The 24152-nt window shown below is 46.3% G+C and overlaps 1 protein-coding gene across 5 annotated transcripts in view; it reads left to right on the top strand.

Moving 5' to 3' along the window:
* Positions 1-24152, top strand: part of BAZ2A (bromodomain adjacent to zinc finger domain 2A) — a 305747-nt gene that overhangs the window by 41390 nt on the left and 240205 nt on the right. For all 5 annotated transcript variants that reach the window (XM_033936980.1, XM_033936976.1, XM_033936978.1 and 2 more), the window contains exons 2-4: positions 15995-16132; positions 16819-17391; positions 23764-23937. In XM_033936980.1, coding sequence (XP_033792871.1) covers positions 15997-16132; positions 16819-17391; positions 23764-23937 — 883 coding nt within the window. In that variant the 5' untranslated portion in view covers positions 15995-15996. The remainder of the gene's footprint in view (positions 1-15994; positions 16133-16818; positions 17392-23763; positions 23938-24152) is intronic.

Here is a 24152-nt window from a genome sequence, read left to right as displayed (position 1 = left end):
CCATATGTAAACAAATTAGTTAATCAGCTGATGTTAATTTTGTGCGCATCACTGTGGTCCTGATTCTGTAAGCAGGTGGTCCTGATGCTGTGGCAGGTGCCCACAAAACCAGTGCTTGCTGTGTGTCAGTCACTGACGGGCACTGCTTACAGAATTGTGGCTCCCAAGGACCATAGATGCCGGAAATGTAGGCCCAAGTTTTACAGGCCTACATTTCCGGTGCACAAGGTCCTTTCTGAATCACAGCCAGCAGCGCATAGTGATGCTGAAGTCCAGTGTTGCACCTAACCATGCCTACTTCTGGCTTTGGCATCACTTTGTGCTACAAGCTGCCAGGGGCTTAGCTGCTGGTCCTGGAGGCGATGTAGCAGCGGCTATTTATTTTTTTGTAATGAGGGTTTAATTGGGTTTTAATGGCACAACCAATTATCAAGCCACTTAAACCAATTAAATTTGGCAGCAGGAGAGAGGCTGCCACCAGCTAACTTTCAGCATCTTTTGTAGAATCTAGCCCTGTGAGCCTAAATTTTCTCACATGTAACTCCAAAGGGGGTGTAACCATGGGTGGGTCAGGGGCAATCTCAAAATTATGGCACCCTATTATAGAATACTGGACTTAATGCGCCCAACTTGCGCGCCAGGATTTGCATTAGTTTTCAGCAAGTGTAAGTCCTTACACCCAAATTTGGGCATGGGAATTCACAGTAAACTTTATTCTATAAGGATCACGCAGCCCAGATTTTTCCTGGTGCCATTTACTGAATCTGGCCTATAGTGTGTAATTTGCAAGTAGGGTGTGGACATAGGAGGGGCTTTGATGGGTCAGGGATGTGGCCAGCATATGCGCACCTAACTATCAATATTCAGTAACCTTTGCACATAATTGTAACTCTAAGTTACAGACATTGACACAAGTCATTGACATGGTATATATAAGCAGCTGTGCCTAAAAGTTTGATGTGTAAATGGCGACACTCTAGTATTCTTTGACAGCAGTTATGTGCATAATTGCTGATATAGGTTTCATACTTAGCATCATGGCAACTGACTTTAGGTGTCTGTACATAATTACCCCTATAGATGTAGACTGTGATTCTTACAAGATCAGTCATAAATCTCAGCATGGGTTATCAAGTTCTCTGATTGTATATACAGTCATCAAATCTAGTGAGGCTATTGTCCAAAACAATTGGATTTCCATGTTCATTGAATGTGGGTTGGTGGGGGGTAAGCATCAAATGGGCTGTATTTTAATATGCAATGGACGTGGATGGGTGCGAGAGAACTTGAGCTTTAAAGATTTGGAACCAAAACCTTGAGCTTAAAGCAAAGCTTATAAGACTATTCCTCATACAAAAGCAGTTCTGTCATATTCCATATTTCCAGCTTGAAATTACATTGATGAAGATGTTATCCCAGGACAAGCAGGCATGATATTCTCACATGTGGGTGACGTCATCTACGGAGCCCCGATGCGGAAGCGTTTTCAAGCAAACTTGATTGAAGATTTAAGTTTGCTCTGCTGCTCCACGCATGCGTGCCTTCCTGCTCCACTAGGGGGCGCATCCCCTCGTGGTCTCCAGTTCAAAATTTTCCGCTGAGCCTAGAAGTCGTGTTTTTTCAGGCTCTGCCCCAACTGCCTTCTAGTACCGCGATTTTTTCTTGTTTTTCTCGATTTAGTTGCTGTGCGCAAATTTTTTCTTGTTTCAACTGTTCCTGCTTCGTTTTTCACTGACCCGGAGGCTTCCGGGTCCCCGTGGCCGCGTGGCTATTCGAGCCGCGGCCAGTTTCGATTCTATGTCCCGGCCTTTGACCGGCTTTAAAAAGTGTTCCCGGTGCGAGTGGCTTCTTTCCATCACAGACCCGCATCGCAGGTGCATCCTCTGCCTGGGGGCCGCTCATCCAACTGACTCCTGCCCCCAGTGCGCTACTTTCCAGAACCGGGCCCTCCGTCGAAGGAAAACCCGCATGGCGGATCTTTTCGCCCCGGACCAACCCTCTACCTCGGCCTCGAGGTCGGCCCCGGCCTTGACCTCGGCCCCGAATACCTCGGCATCGCCCCGAGACTCGAACCCGAAGTCCTCGGGACAACAGAAGACCTCGGCTCCGGGTAAGTCCCCTCTTCCCTCTTCAGGTTCTGTACCAGCAAAGAAACCAGCCTCGGGGACGCCGGCGACGCATGGCGGAAGTCCCATGCGTACAGCCCCGGCGAAGCCCTCCAAGCCTTCGGGCCGTGCCTCCACCACACGGGAATACTCTGATACGAGGTCGCCCCCGGTGGAGTGCACCGAGGCAGTGGACATGCCCTCGATGCTGTCCGTGCCAGTTTTCCAGGACCTACTCCGAGCGATGATCTCGTCGGAGCTGTCCGCTGCAATGGCCCATTTGCAACTGGCCTCGACCTCGACCCCGCAGGTGCCAGACCAGCCTGAGCCTCGCGTCGAGCCACCTCGAAGAAAAGCGCGCAAGCTTCGCCGCATTCCATCCTCCTCGGACTCCTCACCGAGGCACCCGAGGCGCTCTCCCTCCACAGACCGCCGCGGTGCAAAACGTAGTGCTAAAACGACAGAAACCTCGAACCGCCGTACCTCCCAGAAGGCCCGGGGTTCCCCCACTCTACGAGGCCGTTCACCTACACTTCGTACGGGACTGCTAAGGGTGGCTGAGCTATCACTCTTCAACCCGCGCATCCTCCGAACCCCTCCTCGGACCGGGACCCCGACCCGAGGTTGCAGGTTGTCACCGAGGGAGTCCGGGTCGAGGTCACCGATTCGACATCGATCGGTACCTCGAACCCCAACATCGTCTCCGAGGGGCTCCTCGAGACGTCGAAGATCTACGACCCCGGAACACTTTCACAGTACTTCCCCGGTCTTGGAACGTGGATTGGAGCAGGAACCTCGATACTCGAGGGAAGCCTCCCCATCCTTCTCCACCCGACGGAGGTCTTGTTCACCGACCCTGCACGGGTCCTCGGGAACATCTCGCCCATCCTTCACTCGCTTTGTCCAGGACATGGGCCACGCTTTAGACTTAGACCTCCAGTCCGACTCCAGATACTCTAAGGAATACCTAGCAGAGCTGGATATGCCATCACTGCCCAGAGAGTCCCTCCGCTTACCGCCTAACCCGGTACTCCAACAGGCCTTCTTCAGGAACCTGGAGACCCCCTACATTGTCACAGCCGTACCCTCCAAAATGGAGGCCAAGTACCGCACAGTACCCTACCCGGGATTCGAACAACCACAGCTCTCCCACCAGTCGCTGCTAGTAGAATCCTCCTTGAAAAAGGCCCACCCATCCCGAGTCTCAGCCGCGGTCCCCCCAGGCCGAGAAGGCCGATCCCTAGACAAGTTCGGCAGGAGACTATATCAGAATGCCATGATGGCCTCTAGGGTGCAAAGCTACACTTTCACCTTCACATCCTACCTCAAACACCTCATTGGACTATTGAGAGCCTTTGAGACTGACCTACCAGCCTCCCGCCAAGGAGCGTTTGGCCTGCTCTTAGAGTCCCTCTCCAACCTGCGCCTCCATCTATTCCACGCGGCCTACAATGGCTTTGAACTCTCCTTCAGAGAGGCAGCCGTTGCTATCGCCATGTGCCGACTAGCCTGGCTGCGCCTGGTCGACATGGACCCCAACTTACAGGACCGGTTGGCTAACCTACCCTGCGTGGGAAAAGAACTGTTCGATGACACGATCGAGGCGGCCACAAAACGCCTCTCCGAACACGAACGCTCGTTTGCCTCCCTCGTCCGGCAAAAACCTAAACCGCCCGCGCCCAGGCCGTTCAGGGCCCCTCCACGCCGCTACCCACAAAAATCCACCCCTCCCTTCTCGCGGCCTCCACCCAGGCGTCCGCAAGCCCACCATCGGGCCATGCCCAAGTCCCAACCGCCTGCGACTTCCAAACCACCCCTGTCCTTTTGACGGGACCCGCGGAAGGGGGCGGGCCCCCTCCGCCATAGTCCCAGGCCTCCTTCCCATCGGAGGTCGCCTCAAAGCCTTTTACCCTCGCTGGGAACAAGTCACGTCGGACGCATGGGTCCTTGGCGTGATCTCATCAGGATACTCTTCTCAACTTTCGGGCCATTCCTCCAGACAACCCCCCAAGGAATTGCCCTCCCAACCGGACGCAGCTACCCCTACTCCTCTCCGAGGCTCGAGACCTGCTTCGCCTCAGGGCAGTGGAGCAGGTTCCCCCCGACCAACGGGGGAAGGGCTTCTACTCCTGTTACTTCCTGGTACCGAAAAAAACGGGAGACCTACGCCCAATACTAGACTTGAGATGCCTCAACAAATTTCTAGTACGGGAAAAATTTCGGATGCTGTCCCTTCCGACCCTCTACCCCCTGATCGACGAGGGCGACTGGCTCTGCTCCCTCGATCTGAAGGAGGCGTACACACATGTCCCAGTACACCCCGCCCACCGCAAGTTCTTGCGTTTTCAGGTAGGGGACTGGCACCTACAATACCGAGTCCTCCCCTTCGGTCTAGCATCATCACCTCGGGTCTTCACCAGTGCTCCCTCTAAGCGGGCGGATGTTGTGAGCAAAATTTTTTTCGCTGTGCGCTACAAATATCGGGCGCCAGCAAGTTATGAGCCAACTCGCCCGATTCTCCTCTCGCCGTCCTGCCCGCCGTGCGCTGTGACGTGAAACTTGTGCGCTGGATGTAATATTTTGTGCGCCAGCGCACGCCAGCGCAGCTTAGAGGGAACACTTCTTCACCAAGTGCCTCGTGGTGGTCGCAGCAACCTTACGCTCCCAGGGCCTCCAGGTATTCCCCTACCTGGACGACTGGCTGATCAAAACCCCGTCCAGGGAAGCGGTTATCTCAGCGACCCAACAGACTATTACCTACCTACAAAGTCTGGGGTTCGAAATAAACTTCCCAAAATCCCAACTACGCCCCTTGCAGTCCCTACAGTTCATCGGGGCCACGCTGGATACGGTTCGCCTCCGTTCCTTCCTCCCCCCTCCGCGCCTAGAGGCGTTAGTAAGTCTGAGTCGAAGGATCTCTCTGCTGACCTCGGTATCAGCTCGACAGATGATGACTCTCCTGGGCCACATGGCCTCCACCGTCCATGTCACACCCTTCGCCCGTCTCCATCTGAGAATCCCTCAATGGACCCTGGCCTCTCAATGGCGTCAAGACCGGGACCCAATCGATCGTCCCGTGACAGTGACTCCTTCTTTGCAACGATCGCTCCGCTGGTGGGCCAACTCTTCAAATCTTTCCAAAGGTTTACTCTTCCTCGCCCCTCATCACAGCAAGGTACTCACCACGGACTCGTCAGAGTACGCTTGGGGAGCCCACCTGGACGGCCTACGCACGCAGGGGATGTGGTCAGCTGAAGACCGCCGCTGTCACATCAACGTGCTAGAGCTCCGTGCAATCTATCTCACAGCTGTAGCTTTTCAACATCTGCTCCACGACCGGGTGGTCCTCATCCGAACCGACAACCAGGTAGCAATGTACTATGTAAACAAACAAGGAGGAACAGGGTCTTGGTCCCTCTGTCGGGAAGCCCTACGCCTCTGGAAATGGGCAATCTCCAACAACACCTTCCTTCGAGCGGTGTACATACAAGGAGAACAAAACTGTCTGGCGGACAGACTCAGCCGCCTCCTCCAGCCACATGAGTGGTCACTGCACTCTCAAACCTTACGACAGGTGTTCAAACAGTGGGGGACGCCTCAAATAGATCTGTTCGCATCCCCCCACAATCACAAACTGCCTCTCTTCTGCTCCCGGATATACTCCCCGGACCGGCTCGAGACCGACGCCTTCCTCCTCAACTGGGAGGGAAGGATCCTGTACGCGTTCCCGCCATTTACTCTGATCCTGCGGACGCTCGTCCACCTGAAAACAGTACAAGCCACCCTGATCCTGATTGCTCCTCGCTGGCCACGCCAGCCTTGGTTTTCCCTTCTACTACAACTCAGTGTCAGAGATCCACTGCCTCTGCCTTGGTTTCCCTCTCTACTATCACAGGGTCAGGGTTCGCTGTTACATCCCAATCTTCAATCTCTTCATCTGAATGCTTGGTTTCTTTCCCCCTGACTTCTCTCCCCGTGTCTCAATCAGTCAAGGAGATATTGGAGGCCTCTAGAAAGACCTCAACGAGAACCAGATTCTCAGCCTGGTGCTCCTCTCACAGCCAGGACCCGGTGTCGGTCCCCGTCCCCCTGATCCTTGACTATTTACTTCAATTATCTCACTCCGGCCTAAAGACCAACTCTATTCAAGTACACCTCAGTGCGATTGCAACCTTCCATCAGCCCCTGGAAGGGAAAGCCCTCTCGCTCCACCCCCTAGTCTCTCGCTTCATGAAGGGTCTTCTGAATGTCCACCCTCCTCTCAAACCTCCTCTGGTGGTTTGGGACCTTAACGTGGTTCTGGCTCAACTAATGAAACCTCCCTTTGAGCCCCTAGACAAATGCCATCCAAAATTCCTCACTTGGAAGGTGATTTTCCTGCTTGCGCTCACTTCCGCTTGGCGGGTTAGTGAGCTACAAGCTCTAGTGGCGGACCCACCCTTCACGGTATTCCATCACGACAAGGTGGTACTCCGCACTCATCCAAAGTTCATGCCCAAAGTAGTGTCTGATTTTCATCTCAATCAGTCCATTGTCTTACCTGTGTTTTTTCCCAAGCCCCACTCTCATCCCGGAGAGGTGGCGCTCCACACTCTTGACTGTAAGAGAGCGTTGGCCTTCTACCTCCAACGCACTCAACCACACCGGAAAGTCCCACAATTGTTTTTGTCCTTCGACCCAAACCGGTTAGGTCACCCAGTCTCCAAGCGCACCTTGTCCAACTGGTTGGCCGATTGCATCTCCTTCTGTTACGCTCAGGCTGGTCTCGCACTGCATGGTCAAGTAACGGGACACAAGGTCCGAGCGATGGCAGCCTCCGTAGCGTTCCTCAGGTCCACACCTATTGAGGAAATCTGCAAGGCTGCCACGTGGTCTTCGGTTCATACTTTCACCTCCCACTACTGTCTGGACTCACTGTCCAGGAGCGATGGCCGGTTCGGCCAATCAGTTTTGCGAAATCTATTTGCTTAAATTGCCAACTTCCCTCCATCCCTTTTCAGTTAGCTTGGAGGTCACCCACATGTGAGAATATCATGCCTGCTTGTCCTGGGATAAAGCACAGTTACTTACCGTAACAGGTGTTATCCAGGGACAGCAGGCATATATTCTCACAACCCGCCCACCTCCCTGAGGTTGGCTTCTTTGCTAGTTAAGTGAACTGGAGACCACGAGGGGATGCGCCCCCTAGTGGAGCAAGAAGGCACGCATGCGTGGAGCAGCAGAGCAAACTTAAATCTTCAATCAAGTTTGCTTGAAAACGCTTCCGCATCGGAGCTCCATAGATGACGTCACCCACATGTGAGAATATATGCCTGCTGTCCCTGGATAACACTTGTTACGGTAAGTAACTGTGCTTTTCCTCTGGTCCTGGTGTCCTTTCATGGGGGGTGGGGAGCTTGATAAAAGTTTCCAAATACATTCCAAAGAACATGAAACTTTAGTAAGATTACCTGGTCATCCTTTTCGTACAGTCACTGGAAGATGTGTTTTTATAAAAGGAATAAAACTCATTTCTGAGCAACATGGCTTAGCATGTAGGCCTGAGATAGACTGGGAAATTGTATGTCTTTCCCTTTCAGGTTCCATGTAAATAGCAAAGCAGTTACCATTGTCTGTTCCAGATAAAATCTGTGCAACACTTCTGGAATTGGAACAAGTGCAGCAGGTCCAACTGACTTGTTTAAAATTCCATTCAAAGCAAATAAGAGAACCCTAAAATCTTCAAGATATGCATTATTCTGGGGAATTGCACACTCCAACCTTACAATGTTTTTGAAATATATAAAGCATTCCAAATAGTATAGGAATCGTGTCTTCCATCTCCACAGATGATCAAGGACAGGAAGTATTGGGCTTAAATTACCACATTGGGAAACTGAAGGGAGACACTAAGATGTGTTTTCTAAGTGTGAGGCTAGTTAAGCACAGGATTATATGAAATTCCTTCTAGAGGATTTTAAGAGCTAATGAGCTGGGATCAGTAGCATGTAATGTTACTACTATTTGAGATTCTGCCAGTTATTTGTGATCTGGATTGGTCACTGCTGGAAGCAGGATACTGGGCTAGATGAACCATCGGTATAATGATGCTTATGTTCTTGTGTATCTGTCAGGGATGGTTTCGTTGCAGCAGGTCAGTAACATAACATAGTAACATAGTAGATGACGGCAGATAAAGACCCAGTATGAGACCAAAATGGAAAACTGCTTTCTCCAAGGGGATGGGAATAAAAAGGATAGTAGTATGACCTGACTACTGTTGTGGAAACATCTTACCGGAGTACTTTCTAAATCTATTATGCCATCATGTTCTATGTTTCTATATTTTATCTCTTCGCAGAAAATAAAAATAAGATATACGTACTGTTGAATAAGTTGTTGCAGGATCACTCAGTCATTCAATCATAATAAGACACATACTAAATAATAAGCATAAGCACAGAACGGGGAGAAAAACAGACCTCATACACAGTCTGTACTCTAAGCAATCTGTATCATCATGGGTCTGAAAAAAATTCCACACATAAATATTTGTAAATTTTCATACATTCAAAATGTTTTATTTTCAAAGTAAGTGCTTCCAAAATTGAATAAAACAAGGTGTTCACTGCAGAAAACTTTGGGCTCACAGCTACAGCTGGCACAATCTCAAAATATAGAGTTCATTATTTTATCAAGGATCAAGGCAGCGTGAAAAAAGCACTTATCTGAATCCGTGGCCGAAAATGATTTCTTCAAACGCCACATACAGCGTCCTCCCAACAGAAAGTACTCCTGTTTTGCAGCACTCACATTGCTACATCAGGAGAAAAGAGTGAAAAATCTCATGAAATTCATACATTTCAACTTTAGAAGAAATCCACGCAACTGAAGAGTGGAATCAGGCAAATCCAATATGGCCGACCATATTGGATTTGTCTGGTTCCACTCTTCAGTTGCATGGAGTTCCGCAAGTATCACCCTGGTCATGGGGCTGCTATTTTTCAGGCTTAAGGATTTTCCTAGTGTCGGTTTTATCAATGCTTGCAGTCCTTTTGGGGGACTGTCGAGGGGCTGGGAATCCCTCCGTTGGTTCCCCCGCTGCCCGTCCTGCACAATGACTCATTGCTGGCACCCCCTTTGGTTCTGGTGGATGCCCGGCTGCACAACTTTTTTTCCCAAGTGGGCCAAGATCACATCCAATCAGTGGGGCCTGGAGGTGGTGCGGGATAGTTATGCTCTGGAGTTTGTCCGCTCTCTGCCAGATCATTTTGTAGCCTCTCCGTGTCAGGCGGCATGGAAGACACAGGTCTTTTGCCAGACCCTTCAGCATTTGCTAGATCTCAAAGCAGTTGTTCCAGTGCCCCCCTCAGGAGTGCGGCACCGGCAGGTACTCCATTTACTTTGTGGTGCCCAGGAAGAAGGGGACCTTTTGGCCCATCCTAGATTTAAAAGGGGTCAACATGGCTCTCAAAATTCCCTCTTTTCGCATGGAGACAATGTGATCTGTCATTCTGGCAGTTCAGCTGGGGGAGTTCCTAACTTCTCTCGATCTGACTTCCCATTCGGGCCTCCCATGAGCGCTTCCTTCGCTTTGTGATCTTGGGTCACCAGCTGATGTTTACAGCGAACTGTCAAGACTCAAGGTGAGCAAAGCCATGGGACCAGACAAATTGCACCCACGAGTGCTCAGGGAGCTGTGCGATGTCCTGGCGGAACCGTTAACCATGCTCTTCAATCTCTCCCTAAGTACGGGGAGAGTCCCCCTGGACTGGAAAACAGCTAACGTCGTTCCTCTGCACAAAAAGGGTTGCAGAGCGGAGGCTGCAAATTACAGACCAGTGAGTCTCGCATCAATAGTGTGTAAACTCATGGGAACACTACTTAAATGTAAATTAGACACGATTTTGGATGAGGGGAATCTAAGGGATCCTAGTCAACATGGATTCACTAGGGGTAGGTCATGCCAATCCAATCTTATCAGCTTCTTTGATTGGGTAACAGGAAAGCTGGACTTGGGAGAGTCTCTGGACATAGTGTACTTGGATTTCAGTAAGGCTTTCGACAGCGTCCCACACCGGAGACTATTAAACAAGATGAAATCAATGGGGTTAGGTGAGACACTAATTGCATGGGTCAATGATTGGCTGAGTGGAAGACGTCAGAGGGTGGTGGTCAACGGCACCCTCTCAGACATTGAAGGTGACCAGCGGAGTGCCACAGGGCTCGGTCCTGGGTCCACTCCTTTTTAACATATTCATAAGGGACTTGACCCAAGGGCTTCAGGGTAAAGTAACTCTATTTGCTGATGACGCCAAACTATGTAATATAGTAAGTGAAAGCAATCTGCAGGATAGTATGACGCAGGATCTGCTTACGTTGGAAAACTGGTCCTCGACATGGCAGCTGGGCTTCAACGCTAAGAAATGTAAGGTTATGCATCTCGGTAGCAGAAATCCATGCAAACCTTACACCTTAAATGGAGAAACACTAGCTAGGACTTCAGAAGAAAGAGACTTGGGAGTAATCATCAGTGCAGACATGAAGGCCGCCAAACAAGTAGAGAAGGCCTCATCCAAAGCAAGGCAACTTATGGGATGTATCAATAGAAGCTTCGTTAGCCGCAAATCTGAAGTCATAATGCCACTGTACAGAACCATGGTGAGACCTCATCTGGAGTACTGTGTGCAATTCTGGAGACCACATTACCGTAAAGACGTACTTAGAGTTGAGTCGGTTCAGCGGATGGCCACTAGGATGATCTCGGGGCTCAAGGGTCTCTCGTACGAAGAAAGACTAAACAAATTGCAGCTCTACACTCTAGAGGAGCGCAGGGAGAGGGGGGACATGATTGAGACATTTAAATACATCACGGGACGTGTCGAGGTGGAAGAAGACATCTTCTTTCTCAAGGGACCCTCGGTCACAAGGGGGCAACCGTTCAAACTCAGAGGAGGGAAATTCGATAGTGACATAAGGAAGTATTTCTTCACAGAAAGGGTTGTAGATCACTGGAACAAGCTTCCAGAGCAGGTGATCAAGGCAACCAGCGTTATTGACTTTAAGAATAAATGGGATGCCCTAGTAGGATCCTTACGAGGGTCGAGTTAAGGAACTAGGTCATTAGCACTTAGACTTAATGGGGTGGGTCAGTAGAGTGGGCAGACTTGATGGGCTATAGCCCTTTTCTGCCGTCATCTTTCTATGTTTCTATGTTTCTATCAGTTCTGTGCGCTTCCCTTTGGCCTTGTCACGGCTTCCCGGACGTTCACCAAGGTGATGGTAGTCGTCGCGGTGGCCTTGCGGTTAGAGGGCATTCTGGTGCATCCCTACCTGGATGACTGGTTGATTCGGGCGAAGTCGTTGCAGGAGAGCACCCAGGTTACGCCTCGGGAGGTGGTGTTTCTCCAGTCGCTGGGATGGGTGGTCAACCTTGCCAAAAGTTGGTTGGTCCCTTCTCAGCATCTGGAGTCCCTTGGGGTTCTGTTCGACATCTCCTTGGGGAATTGCAATCTCAGATTTGCCTACTTTTGGCATCCTGGTGTCCTCGGGTGCAGGATTTCCTCCAAGTCTTGGGGTCGATGGCGTCTTCCCTAGACATAATGAGGTGGGCGGGGCCCACATGCGTCCTCTTCAGTATGCTCTACTCTAGAGGTGGTCGCCCCAGAGGCACAGTTTGGATCTCCCTGTTCCTCTGCGAGGCTTGGCACGCTGCAATCTTCGTTGGTGGTTACAGACCTCTCATCTTGTTAAGAGGGCAAGTCTGGATCAACCACAGTGGATGGTGCTTCTCACAGATGTCAGTCTCCTCAGTTGGGGAGCTCAGTGTCTAGGTCACTCAGCTCAGGGCACCTGGTCCACAGAGGAGGCATCCTGGTCGATCAGTGTGTTGGAGACCAGAGCCGTCCATCTGGCGCTGTAAGCCTTCCGCACCTTTATGTCGGGCAAGTCAGTCAGAGTTCTGTTGGACAATGCCACGGCGGTGGCTTACGTCAATCATCAGGGAGGCACCAAGAGCACTCAGGTGGCGCAGGAGGCGGCTCTGCTCATGCTATGGGCAGAGTTGCATCTTCAGGACAACTCGGCCTCCCACATAGCTGGAGTGGAGAATGTTCAGGCGGACTTCCCTCAGTCGTCACACATTAGATCCTGGAGGGTGGTTTCTAAGCCCTGTGGCCTTTCAGTTGATCATGCAGTCTTGGGGGCAGCCCCTGATGGACCTGATGGCCACGAGTGTCAACGCCAAAACTCTCCGCTTCTTCAGTCGTCGCAGAGATGGTCAGGCCGAGGGTCTGGATGCTCTGGTTCAACCTTGGCCAATGGAGGGGCTGTTGTAAGTGTTCCCTCCGTGACCATTAGTGGGCAGAGTTCTTCTCCGCATCATTTGCCATCTGCGTCTTGTGGTTCTGGTGGCTCCGGATTGGCCTCGATGGCTGTGGTACGTGTATCTGGTGAGGCATCTTGTGGCGGATCCTCTTCCTCTGCCTCTCTTGGATGACCTTCTGACGCAGGGTCCCATTCCCATGTTCGATCCGGGTCTCTTCTGTCTTACGGCTTGGCTCTTGAAAGGGGTCGCCTAGGTAAGAAGGGGTATTCCGATAAAGTGATCTTCACTCTCTTGGGGTCCCAGAGGCTTTCTACCTCTCGGGCTTATGTGAGGATTTGGTGTATATTTGAGGAGTGGTGTGCTGTGCATGGAGTGGTCTCCTTTCGCACTTCCCTGCCTATCATCTTAGAGTTCTTGCAGGATGGCCTGGAGAGGGGACTGGCTTGGTCTTCTCTCCGGGCTCAGCTTGCGGTCTTGTCAGCCTTTCGTGGGTTGTTGAAAGATCAGCGTTTGACTGCCATTCCTGATGTGATTCGCTTCTTGTGGGCGGCCAAATTGCTCAAGCCTCTCGTACGCCCCTCTATTTCATCGTGAGATCTGAATCTGGTTCTTTCAGTGCTATTGCGCCCTCCCTGTGAACCATTTGGAGCCTGCTCTTTGAAGGACCTCACTCTTGGTGACCATTACTTCTGCTAGACGTGTTTCTGAGCTGCAGGCTTTCTCTTGTAGGGCTCCCTTCTTGGAGTTTTCTAGGGAGCAGGTTGTCTTGAGGCCTGTTCCTTCCTTTCTGCCAAAGGTAGTTTCTCCTTTTCATGTCAATCAGGCAGTGGTCCTCGTTGGGTAGTTGGGAGGGCTCTTCTGAGCAGAAGCAGTTGCGCAAGTTAGATGTCGGTCGGGTTCTTCGCTCTTATGTGCAGAGGACCCAGGAGAACAGGAAATCAGATCATTTCTTTGTCCTTCTAGCGGGTCCTCGTAAGGGGGATGGCGCTTCTAAGGCTACTATTGCGCGCTGGATCAAGGAGACTATTGCTTCTGCGTATCTACTTTAAAAAAAGCCTGTTCCAAAATTTCTCAAGGCTCTTTCCACTCGGGGTCAGGCAGCTTCTTGGGCTGAGTCTTTGCTCGTGCCTCCAGTGGACATTTGTAAGGCTGTGGTTTGGTCTTCCTTTCGGGTAGACTTCAGGCGCATCGGGATGCGGTGTTCGGTGAGTGTGTTCTGGTGTTGGCCCTTCGAGGGTCCCACCCATGGTGGTGACTTCTTTGGTACGTCCCACTTGTAAAATTTAACCTCTACCGTCTGAAGAGTGCTAAAGAAGGAGAAATTAGGTTCTTACCTGTTAATTTACTTTCTTTTAGCTTCTCCAGACTGGTAGAGGTCCCCACCCTGTCTGTTGTGTTGTTGTGGCTGTTGCGCGGGCAGTTTTTGGGGTTTTTTTTGCTGCGGGTTCTAGCATTTTTCTAGGGCCGGGGAGAATTGAAGAACAGCGGCTGTGGGTGAGCTGTGGGGCCATTTTCTTTCTGCTATCTCTCCTCTGCATTTTCCAACAGCATTTGGGTATGTTAGTTATTACTCCTTTTTGGAGAATTGTTTATTTCTTTTTCCAGTTCTTAGTTCTGCTTGGCTATTCGGCAGACTGATAGGAATAGAGGAAGGTCTCTCTTATGTACTATTCCACAGTTTTGTTTCAAGTCTCCACCTGCTGGTCATGATGAGATGTATACCCACTTGTAAGATTTAACCTCTACCGGTCTGGAGAAGCTAAAAAGAAAATAAATTAACAGGTAAGAACCTAATTTCTCCTTAGGTGTCACCAGCCTTTGTATTCTGGTTTCCTGCTATCTTGGGGTCAAATTTACTAAGCATGTTTTGATAAACACCCAGGGAAACTTATTGCAGTATAAAGAAAAACAAACAAACCCTAAAGAGAAAGTTCCCCTTGTAGTGACATAAGTACAATCCAAAATTTGGGAAGATGAGAAAAATCATGAAAAATCTACAGCCACTCCTCCCAGGAGGATAAATTATTGCAAGAGATATTCCCAGCTCCACTAGTACTACTGACCTTCTGATAAAAATTAGTGAAAAGTAAACTCCCAAAAAACTTTTAAAACAAAGATAATGATACATGTCCCTTCAATACACCAAGTTGTAAATTGTACCAGTACAAAGAGCTGTGGCATTAAGGGCCTGTTTTACAAAGCTGCATGGCAACAGTCCCGAAGCCCTTTAAATCTCTATGGGCTTTGGGGCCATTACCGCATAGCAGCCGCTAGCATGGCTTTGTAAAACAGGCCCTAAGAGTTAGAGTTGAAAGCAATTTTGGGTGAAGTCAGAGTTGGAGTTGGTAAAAATGTACTGATTCAGCTTCAAAATAAAATCTTACAACATATGTTAAATGTATTATTTTATACTTATTCTATATTTTTATCCTGGATTTAAAACAGTGTTTCTCAACTCAATCCTGGAGTACCCCTTTGCCAGTCAGGTTTTCAGGATATCCACAATGAATATGCATAAACTTGATTTGCATACTCTGTCTCCATTATATGCAAATTTCTTTCATGCATATTCATTGTAGATATCCTGACAACCTGATTGGCAAGGGGGTACTCCAGGACTGAGTTGAGGACTGATCTAAAGTACCGCTAAATATACGTAAGTTATATTTATCAGTTCTTTAGATCCAGAACAAAAAATTTAAAGCTTAATATCACTAGGAGTAAGTCGGAGGTGGACAGTAGAAAATAAGAGTCAAAGGTTTGATATACTGACTGCATAGCCTTGCCAGCACGTGCAGTTACCAGCCTCGCCAGCACAGGAAAAGCATTCATCGAAAGGGAATCCTGCTCAAGCTCTTCTTCAAATGTAATTATATTATTCAATGCAAATAAAAAATGTAAAGCGGGTCTATGCTGGAGAGACAGGCCAGATGCTAAAGACAAAAATCAACTTACATAGGTACTTTGCAAGACTTTATGGTTAATAGAAAATTTTAAAACAATCCAGAAATTTAAAACTTTGAAATATTTCAAACTCACCAGAGAGGACTTAACAACTGGGTTTCATATCACATTATAAAAATAAAATTATACTGCTTTGTCACCCATCCATCTCTCCATTTCTCTACCCCTCCACCCTATCCCTCTCCTTGAGACTGTCATTGGAATGCTTTTATGTTTCACTTATATAGTCTGATATTTGTTATCTTTGACTTATTTCTGACCCAAAGATGTAATGTTAGTCTATTAAGGTATCATTTTAACTTTTTTATTTATTTATTACCGTCTGTAGACACAGAATAGTAAAAAGGCTTAATAAATTAAGCTCTGAGTGATTAATTTGCATTTCCAAAAAAATATTTGTTTTAATTATCACCCTGCTAAAGTACCCACTTGTTAGGGTAATTTGTGCAGTTCTAATATCCTTTCTTGGTGGTGATTGCTTGAAAGTGTTCAAATACAGTGTGAGTTTTGAAAAATCTCAGGCTTTGGGGATTTGCTCCTATATCAAATCCATGACACTTTTATTACCTGTCAGATAATCAGAGGGCTCATGTTTGGCTTTGTTTGTTTCTTCTCACAGATATGGAAACCAATAATCATTTTAGCTATACTGGCCTTTCCTCTGTCTCAACTGCTTCAGGACTTAAGTCTTCCCCTTCTTCTATGGAGAATCTGTACACAAATGGGAGTTCTATAAACTTTACTCCTCAAGGAAAAGGTGAGCGTCGCACTGTAAGGGAAGCTCGATGTTTATTGGATTTCAAGTGATATAGAGTGTTGGATTTCCTTAGAGATTTGCTAACATTTCATGTAAAAGCAGCACTCTGCTCCTGATGCTATGGGCATTGGGTATGCATTGGCTTACTACTACTACTACTACTACTACTTATCATTTCTATAGTGCTATTAGACATAGGCAGCGCTGTACATCAAAACATAGGGAAGGGCACCTCTAGCACTATGCTAAGGCAGTGTGTTAGCTGTTTATAGTTTTGAGCTACCAATCTCCCTCCTTGTTTTATCAATTTATCGTACAAATATTGGCCAGGTCCAATCCTACTTGGCTCCTGAAACTGCATAGTGTCCAAGTCTGAAGTGTTATGGGTGTCAGATGGAAAGATACCTGATCTCATCTCTCCAAGTCATCACAGCACTACGTACATGCACTAATGGTACAGAAAAGGACTTCAGATTGTGGTGATCCAGTTTCCACTATGAGCTATATGTCTCTGGCCAAATAAGCTGCTAATACAACCCAGTGAGGCTCAAAGTGTTATGTAATGGGAGGCTCCATTTCCCAACTCGGCTCTAATTCTTTTATTTTGAATTCTCTGAATAAGTGTTGCGTCATTTTCTGTTTTTTTTCTCCTTTCATTATAGTTTTTGTTTGGTTTCTTTTTTTAGGCTTGAATGGGGACGTAAATATTAATGGTGTTTCCACGGTATCACATACAACCACATCCTCTATGCATTCCTCCGACTCGTCACACCTCAGCCGTCCTGTGGGTTATGAGTATCTCTGGAAATACCAGCCCATTGCCACTGGGAGCCTGAAGGACAGTTCACACACATCCCAGTTTCCTGGGCTTAGACAGTATCCATTGAATGGCCAAATGGGTACAAGCCGGCAGGAAGGTGCTGGGGGGCACCTTGCCACCCAAAAGGGAGGACAAGAGTTCTGGGGGAATGGCAGTCAGAGCTCCATTGGACTCAGTTTCAACTCCCAGGAGCTTTATAATTCTTTCCATGAAGAAGGTTTTGTGGTGATTCCAAACGAGCCCCCTATGTTCTGTGTGGCACAGCAGCCGGCTCCTATGCTGGCTTCCAGTGCTCAGAATGCCTCACCTTCCCACAGTGTGCAGGAGGAGGACAGCAAACAGCCAACCGAGATGGCGGCAAGGGAGGAAGTGACCTCTGTTGTCCCAGAAAGTGATACAACCCTGGTGGAAAGCTTGGATTTAGAAGCAACACAGCCAGGTACACTTACTTATGACTTTTGGGATCCATGTAAAGTTTCCTTTTTGTTGTCAGAGCTGCTGTCATTTGAGGAGTCTGGGATAGTGAGAATTTCTGACAGGTGTGAAATAATGTATGTCCCAACATATACAGGAGAGAGTGGAAATAGCCTTCCACTGACCACCTACAGATTAAATAGCCTTCCACTGACCACCCATACAGATTTAATATCCTCAACAAGGGAAGAAAAGGATATACAAAGTTGTGATGTAGCTAAAAAATTTGAATTATAACTTTGTATATGTGTTGAGTTTTCCATTAAAGATGAAAATGCAGAGTTTGACTTGGTGGTTCAGAGGAACCTAGATTCAGTTCCTAACTCTGGTCTTCAGCTCTGGAGATTGACTGGGCTTGGGGGGTCTAGCAGAGGCAGCATTTATGGCAGATTTGTTCTCCAATCTACAGCTGTGGGCCAGACTCTGGCCCATCAAGTGCTTTTCTATGGCCCTCGGAAGCTTGGCAGTTCTTGTGATGCTTCCAGCAGGATTCCTGCTTTCCTGCTGTGACACAGTTCATTGTAAGCTTGAACCACATGGTGTTGGAAGTTCGGGTTGGTCTTGTAATTTCAAATTTTGCAAGACTTGAAACCGCAAGATCAAGCCAAACTTCCAGTACTACATACCTTAAGCTTTTAAACAGCTATGTCGTAGTGGGGAAGCAGAAATCCTGCTGTTTCTTGCATCTGAAGCCAGATGAAGGGAAACTAAGAGATTGGGTGAAGATTGCTGGGGGGTAGGAAGTAGAGACTGGGGAGGGGACTGCACCATTGTATTTTGCCACTATTTAACAAAACATGTGGCAAAATATGACTGTTTGTGTTTTGGTCCTCCATATGTTATAAAATGTAGCTCCTGACAGAAAAAGGTTGGACAAATTTATGTTTTCTGGAGAGAGAGAGCCTCCAAGACACCTGGAGGCTGGATTTATAGCTCATAGTTGCCTGGTTCTTGAAGGAGCCCTGGTGTCTGGCCCCTGGCTGAGAACTGTTGCTGTAATGGCAGAACTGAAGCCAGTTTGGGGAAGGAAGGAGATATAAAATAGTGAGAAATCCCAGATAAGTAGAAATGAAGGCTCATGGTGCTGGATTCTAGCCCTGGAAATATAAAGGATAAAAAAGAAAGTGAGATGAAAATGCCTGTGACTGTAGTAATGTACTGCCCCTCTGGGCTCTCTGAGGAAAAGAATGATTGTCTATGTATAAAGTTTGATAATTGGATTTTCTGTAATCTTAGCATGATGTTCTCAATGCACAGCAAATTCCTTGAAGAAATAGGACATTTGTGTTTTTTTACAACTGCTCTGCTGAGTATTGGGCAATATATTTCTAGTTATAGGGTGGCAGGAGGGTGCAGGGGAGGGAATGGGACAGAAACTCTACAGTTCAGTTTTCACAGCCTCTGAGAGCTATGTGAGTGCATCAAGAAACACTTCTCTGTAATGGGTTGGCATAGTTCCTTCCAGTTCTCTGACTGCCATGGCCCTTTGAAGGGTGAAAGATACTAGCTGATGATGGATGCCTTGTGATGTAAAGATCAGGAAGTCAGTATGATCTGAAGTATCTAACCTAGATGTTCTCAAATCATGCCTATGTTCAGTGATAATGTTTGTCTATGTGGCGCTGCTGAATGTACTCCTATAACTTGTCATCTAAATTGGACAATTAGGTAATACCTGCTGTTTGTGAGGCCTACATGACCATCTAACAGATATTTAGCAACTGATTATTTCCACTTAAATGTGTAAATTATAAGTGTAAGAGCCTGGGAATGCTACATATCCTATCCCCTTTTCAGATGGATAATTTTGGCTGTTCAGTGATTTATACAGCCAAAATAATCTGTTCAGGTGGCTCAGATTAAGTTATTTTGATTATTAGCGATCCATTAGCCTGTATATAGTGAGTATAGAGGTTGTCTCATTCCTGGTTCTGAATTTGAAAATTTTGAGATCTTTCTGGATCAACACTAGTGTACACTAGAGCTGCCCAATTCAGGGAAACATTTTTTGATTTCATTCGATTTGACCTATTGAATTGATTTTTCGATTCGCTTTCAATGATGCAGCTTTTTAAAGTTGAATCAATTTTTATTATAAAATAAAACAAACCAGATTAATTAGATAGATTGTGAGCCCTCTGGGACAGATGGAGGAAAAATGTTTGAGTACCTGAACAAAATCATGTAAACCATTTTGAGCTCCCCTGGGAGAACAATATAGAAATGAATGAATAAATAAATAAGTACAGATCGATCCTGCAGAGTCAATGCTAACAGAATACACACAGAACACAGATACACTCTTGCCCATTGTGGAATAAGTCATCACAAACTAACAATAGAAATATGTAGACAAAAGTTAAACTAAATGGGCAAGAAGCCAGACTCTGCATATAATGCAACACCACAGAAACAGTGACACATGTCCCCTAATACTGTGCAAAATATAAAGATAGATGTAAATTTGAAAAAACTGACAATAACAATCAACATTTTACAAATTAACAAACAGAAATAAAACAAAAATGGAAATTAAGAAAATACCATTTTATTCTACGAATCCATTTTTAAATTAGCTTTCTGAGGCCAAAACCTCATTCTTCATGTCAGTACAGTATACTGCTGTTATGGTATCCTGTCCTGGCCTGGTTAATAAAAAATGTATTAAAATAAAAAGATTACTTTATTTCAATTTATAAACATTTATCAATACAGCTACAATAAAGCAACAAAAAAAATCTTTTTTTCTACCTTTGTGGTTTCTGTTTTAATCATCCTCTTCACTTTCTCTCCATCCAGCATCTGTCCTCTCTCTCCCTTCCATGCATCTGCCCTCTCTCTCTGTCCCTTCCATCCATTGTGTCCCCATTCCTCCACCTGTGGCCTTGCCTCTCCTTCTGTCTAGCTTTTCCCCCTCTGTTCTCTTTCTCCTCCTACACCCCTCATCCCAGGATAAGCATCTCTCTCTTTTTTTCTCTCCATTTGTGGATTTAGCATCTTTCCCACTCTTCTCATTTCTCCCTCTGTTCTCTATTCTTCCTGCTCCCCTGTCCCAGCATCTCTCTTTCTTTTTTTTCCTCTGTGACATCAGCTTCTCCCACTCTTCCCCACTGCCTTATATAATCGCTCTCGTCCCCAGCCCATCTCCTCTGCCCTGTAGTAAGGCATCTTTTATTTTCTCCCCTCCCCCCGAGATCTAGCACCTTCCATCCATGACCCTGTAAGGTTTGATAATTCCCCCTATTCCTTTCTCCCTCCCCTCCCTCTCTTGCTCTCTTTCTTTGTCACCCCCCCCCCAGCACACACAGCGTCGGCAGTGCAGCCTTCACAACTCGCTGCCATTGCCGGCATTGGGCCTTCCTCTCTGCCAGGTGCCTCCTACTTCCTATTTCTGTGAAGGCAGGTCCTGGCAGACAAGAAAGCCTGATGCCGGCAAGAACAGCATTTTGTGAGAGCTGCCAATGTGGTAAAGTTTCCTGGCTCATGATGACGCTGGCCCTCGGAGTATTCCCTTATGGGCCTGCACTAAATTGATGAGTCAGATTTTTTTTCTGAGAACGAATTGATTCAAATTCATTTAGTTGAAATGAATCAGGGAATCGATTGGAATCAGGAATCTGGCAGCTCTAGTGTACAGAGCACTATACTGGTAAAGGGAAATAGGAAAGAAATCCACAAGGTACATAAGACTTGCATCAGGCACAGAGGGTGGAAGGTCACCAGTCCAGAAGAGTTAATGTTGGAACACTTGAGTTACAAAGGGAGGTTTATAAACTATCAAGAACCATGTCGGGGAATATGGTGCCAGTCCTATTCCATATTTACAAGCTTTCTTTGTTTAATTTATCATAACTTGGTTGAAGTGTTTTTTTTTTCTAAATTGTGCTTAAATATAGATATTGTTAATGTAGCCCCTAGAAATTGTAATATTGAGTCTAGACATTACTTGATGTGGATCCTACAATTAAAAATAATTTCTATGTAGGGATTTTACTCAAGTATATCCAGTAAAAACATATATCAATTTTCTAAAGCTAATATATTTGCAACAAGAACCTCAGAACACCACGCCAGGCTCACTTTGTTCACAGCCTTAAGCTTGACGTGTCTGTTCCTCACCAGTTCTTTTTTATAACGTGCATTATTATTATGTATTGTATTAATTTTAAATAGTTAAATAGTTTTGTTCATTGGTTCATAAAAGCTTATATGCTATACTTAGCTAAGTATTTGTGGTCCAAATGAATTGGGATTATCTTGTCGACATGTTTCGCTGGAGCTTTTTCACAGACGTAATCCCTATAAATCAAATATAATAACAGTTATTTAATTTTCTTTATCATTATTAACTATCACAACAATATACTATTTTTACCCGCACCTTTTAGTTCTCCCACCAGCTTTCCAGACCACTTTAGCTTCTCAAAGATGGCGGCAGCGTTTGTATAGAAAATCAGACGGTTGGGTATTTAAATTTACTATAGAAACGCCGCCGCAATCTTTGAGAAGCTAAAGTGGTCTGGAAAGCTGGTGGGAGAACTAAAAGGTGCGTGTAAAAATAGTATATAGTTGTGGTAGTTAATGATGATAAAGAAAAGTAAATAACTGTTATTATATTTGATTTATAGGGATTATGTTTGTGAAAAAGCTCCAGCAAAACATGTCGGCAAGATAATCCTGATTCATTTGGACCACAAACACTTAGCTAAGTATAGCGTATAAGCTTTTATGGACCAATGAATATTTAACTATTTAAAATTAATACAATACACAATAATAATGCACTTTATAAAAAAGAACTGGTGAGGAACGGACACGTCAAGCTTAAGGCTGTGAGCAAAGTGAGCCTGGCGTGGTGTTCTGAGGTTCTTGTTGCAAATATATTAGTTTTAGAAAATGAATGTATGTTTTTACTGGATATACATGAGTAAGAGCTAGATGTACTTCTAAAGTTTAAGCAGAATAGTACTATTGAATATCAGTTAGTAAGTATATGTAGGCCCCATTCCTCTCCTAGGCAGCTTCTGATGTGGGACCGCTCTGCTAACGCATGTGCAGTCGGCTCTGCCGATCCTCTGTTCCCCCTTAACAGCACAGTCTCATCCCAGACTGCCTTCCACTGTTCTATAATGCTTCAGCCCTTGACTGAACAAACAGCAGAGCCCCCCTGGCAATGCTTGCAGCTAGAGCTGGTGCAGAGTATTGGATGTACTAAACAAATCTTCAGATGTAAGCCTGCCCCCCCTTTCTATTTTTCAGGTTTACAGCTGAAGATTTATTTTGGACATCCAATACTCTGTACTAGCTCTGGCTCCTAATCTATTCTCAAGAAAACATTTAAATACTGCAATGAGGTGGGGGGCGGAAAGCAAGGATAATAAAATAACTGCCTTGTTAACCCCAGTTTTATTTAGTGGCAGAGACAACGGTTTGAGGTGTTTTTTTTTTCTCTTAATTACTTTGTACTCAGATTAAGAGTAGTTTGAATTTTTTTTTTTTGGTGAAGGAAGAAGGGGGATTTTTATTAAAGTAAGTAAATCCTGAAGGACAGCTGGGAGCTCCTGCTTCAGGGAGAGGGAATGGATGCAGGGCGAGGGACAAAAATTTGGAGAACGTGAGAAAGGGAATGCAAAACAGATACTGGAGACAAGGTTGATAATCAATTAACAATAAAGTCATTACTTAATCAGAGAATGATCACCAAAAACTGCTCTGAAAGGTGTTACAAGAAGTGGGTGGTAAACGTGAGAGTGAAGCTAAACTATTGGAGTACTAGAGTGAGGCTTGGAACCACTGAGCTAAGCTATTGGAGCACTAGAGTGAGGCTTGGAACCACTGAGCTAAGCTATTGGAGCACCAGAATGAGGCTTGGAATTCACAAAGACAGAACAGAAGAGGACCAGCACAGCTGATAGCAGGTGCCTCAGAGCGACCCCGCGTGTATTTCTTGTTGTCGCAGCAACCGGACAAAAGAAGAAAAATAAAAAAGCTACCTGGACACCTTATGGAACTCTGGAACTCTCAAAAAAGAGGACCTGTCTGGGGAAACCTGGACATCTGGTAACCCTATATATATGAGTCATATTTTCTAAGTCATTCTTAATCAGGCAACAACGTGGTGGAATTCCTTACATTTAAGATTTGTATCTGACTAATTCAAAAACTACTGAAGATCTTTCTGTTTCAAAAAAAATGATAGACTGATAAATGTTAGTTTGGTGAATTTCTAAATTACTAGGTCTTCCTGGTTTCTTAGTATGTAAACTGCACTGAATTTGTCTGAATAGTGCAGGTTATAAGTACTTAGTGTAATGTAATGTATTTATTCTTGTTTAAGATCTTAAAATGTGCAGCTATAATGGAACAGCCCCTGTATTGGAAGCAGCTGAGCTGCTGCCAGCCCCAGACATTAGCTGCCTGGATGACCCTACGCCTCTTAGTGAGCAGCTGGATGACTCGCACCTGCTGAGCTCAGATAACCTGGAACCGTTTGGCCCAGACTTATCCAGAGGTGAGCCACATGTTCCAGCTTCTAGATAATAGTGTATTGTGTATATCTGCTTTTGTTATGGTAAAAGAGCAAGTTGTATAATATCATAACATTTTCTCTGGAAGAACACACTTTTTACTTCATTCAGACGAGTTGCTTACTTGTAATTAGGGCTCTCCTTAGATATAAGGATGATGCAGCCACATATATGTTGACTTCCTCAGATGGATGTGAAG

Source organism: Geotrypetes seraphini, chromosome 3, assembly GCF_902459505.1.
Source record: "Geotrypetes seraphini chromosome 3, aGeoSer1.1, whole genome shotgun sequence".
NCBI lineage: Eukaryota > Metazoa > Chordata > Amphibia > Gymnophiona > Dermophiidae > Geotrypetes > Geotrypetes seraphini.
The sequence above is the reverse complement of the archived record's forward strand: the minus strand, read 5'-3'. Positions and strand labels throughout refer to the sequence as shown.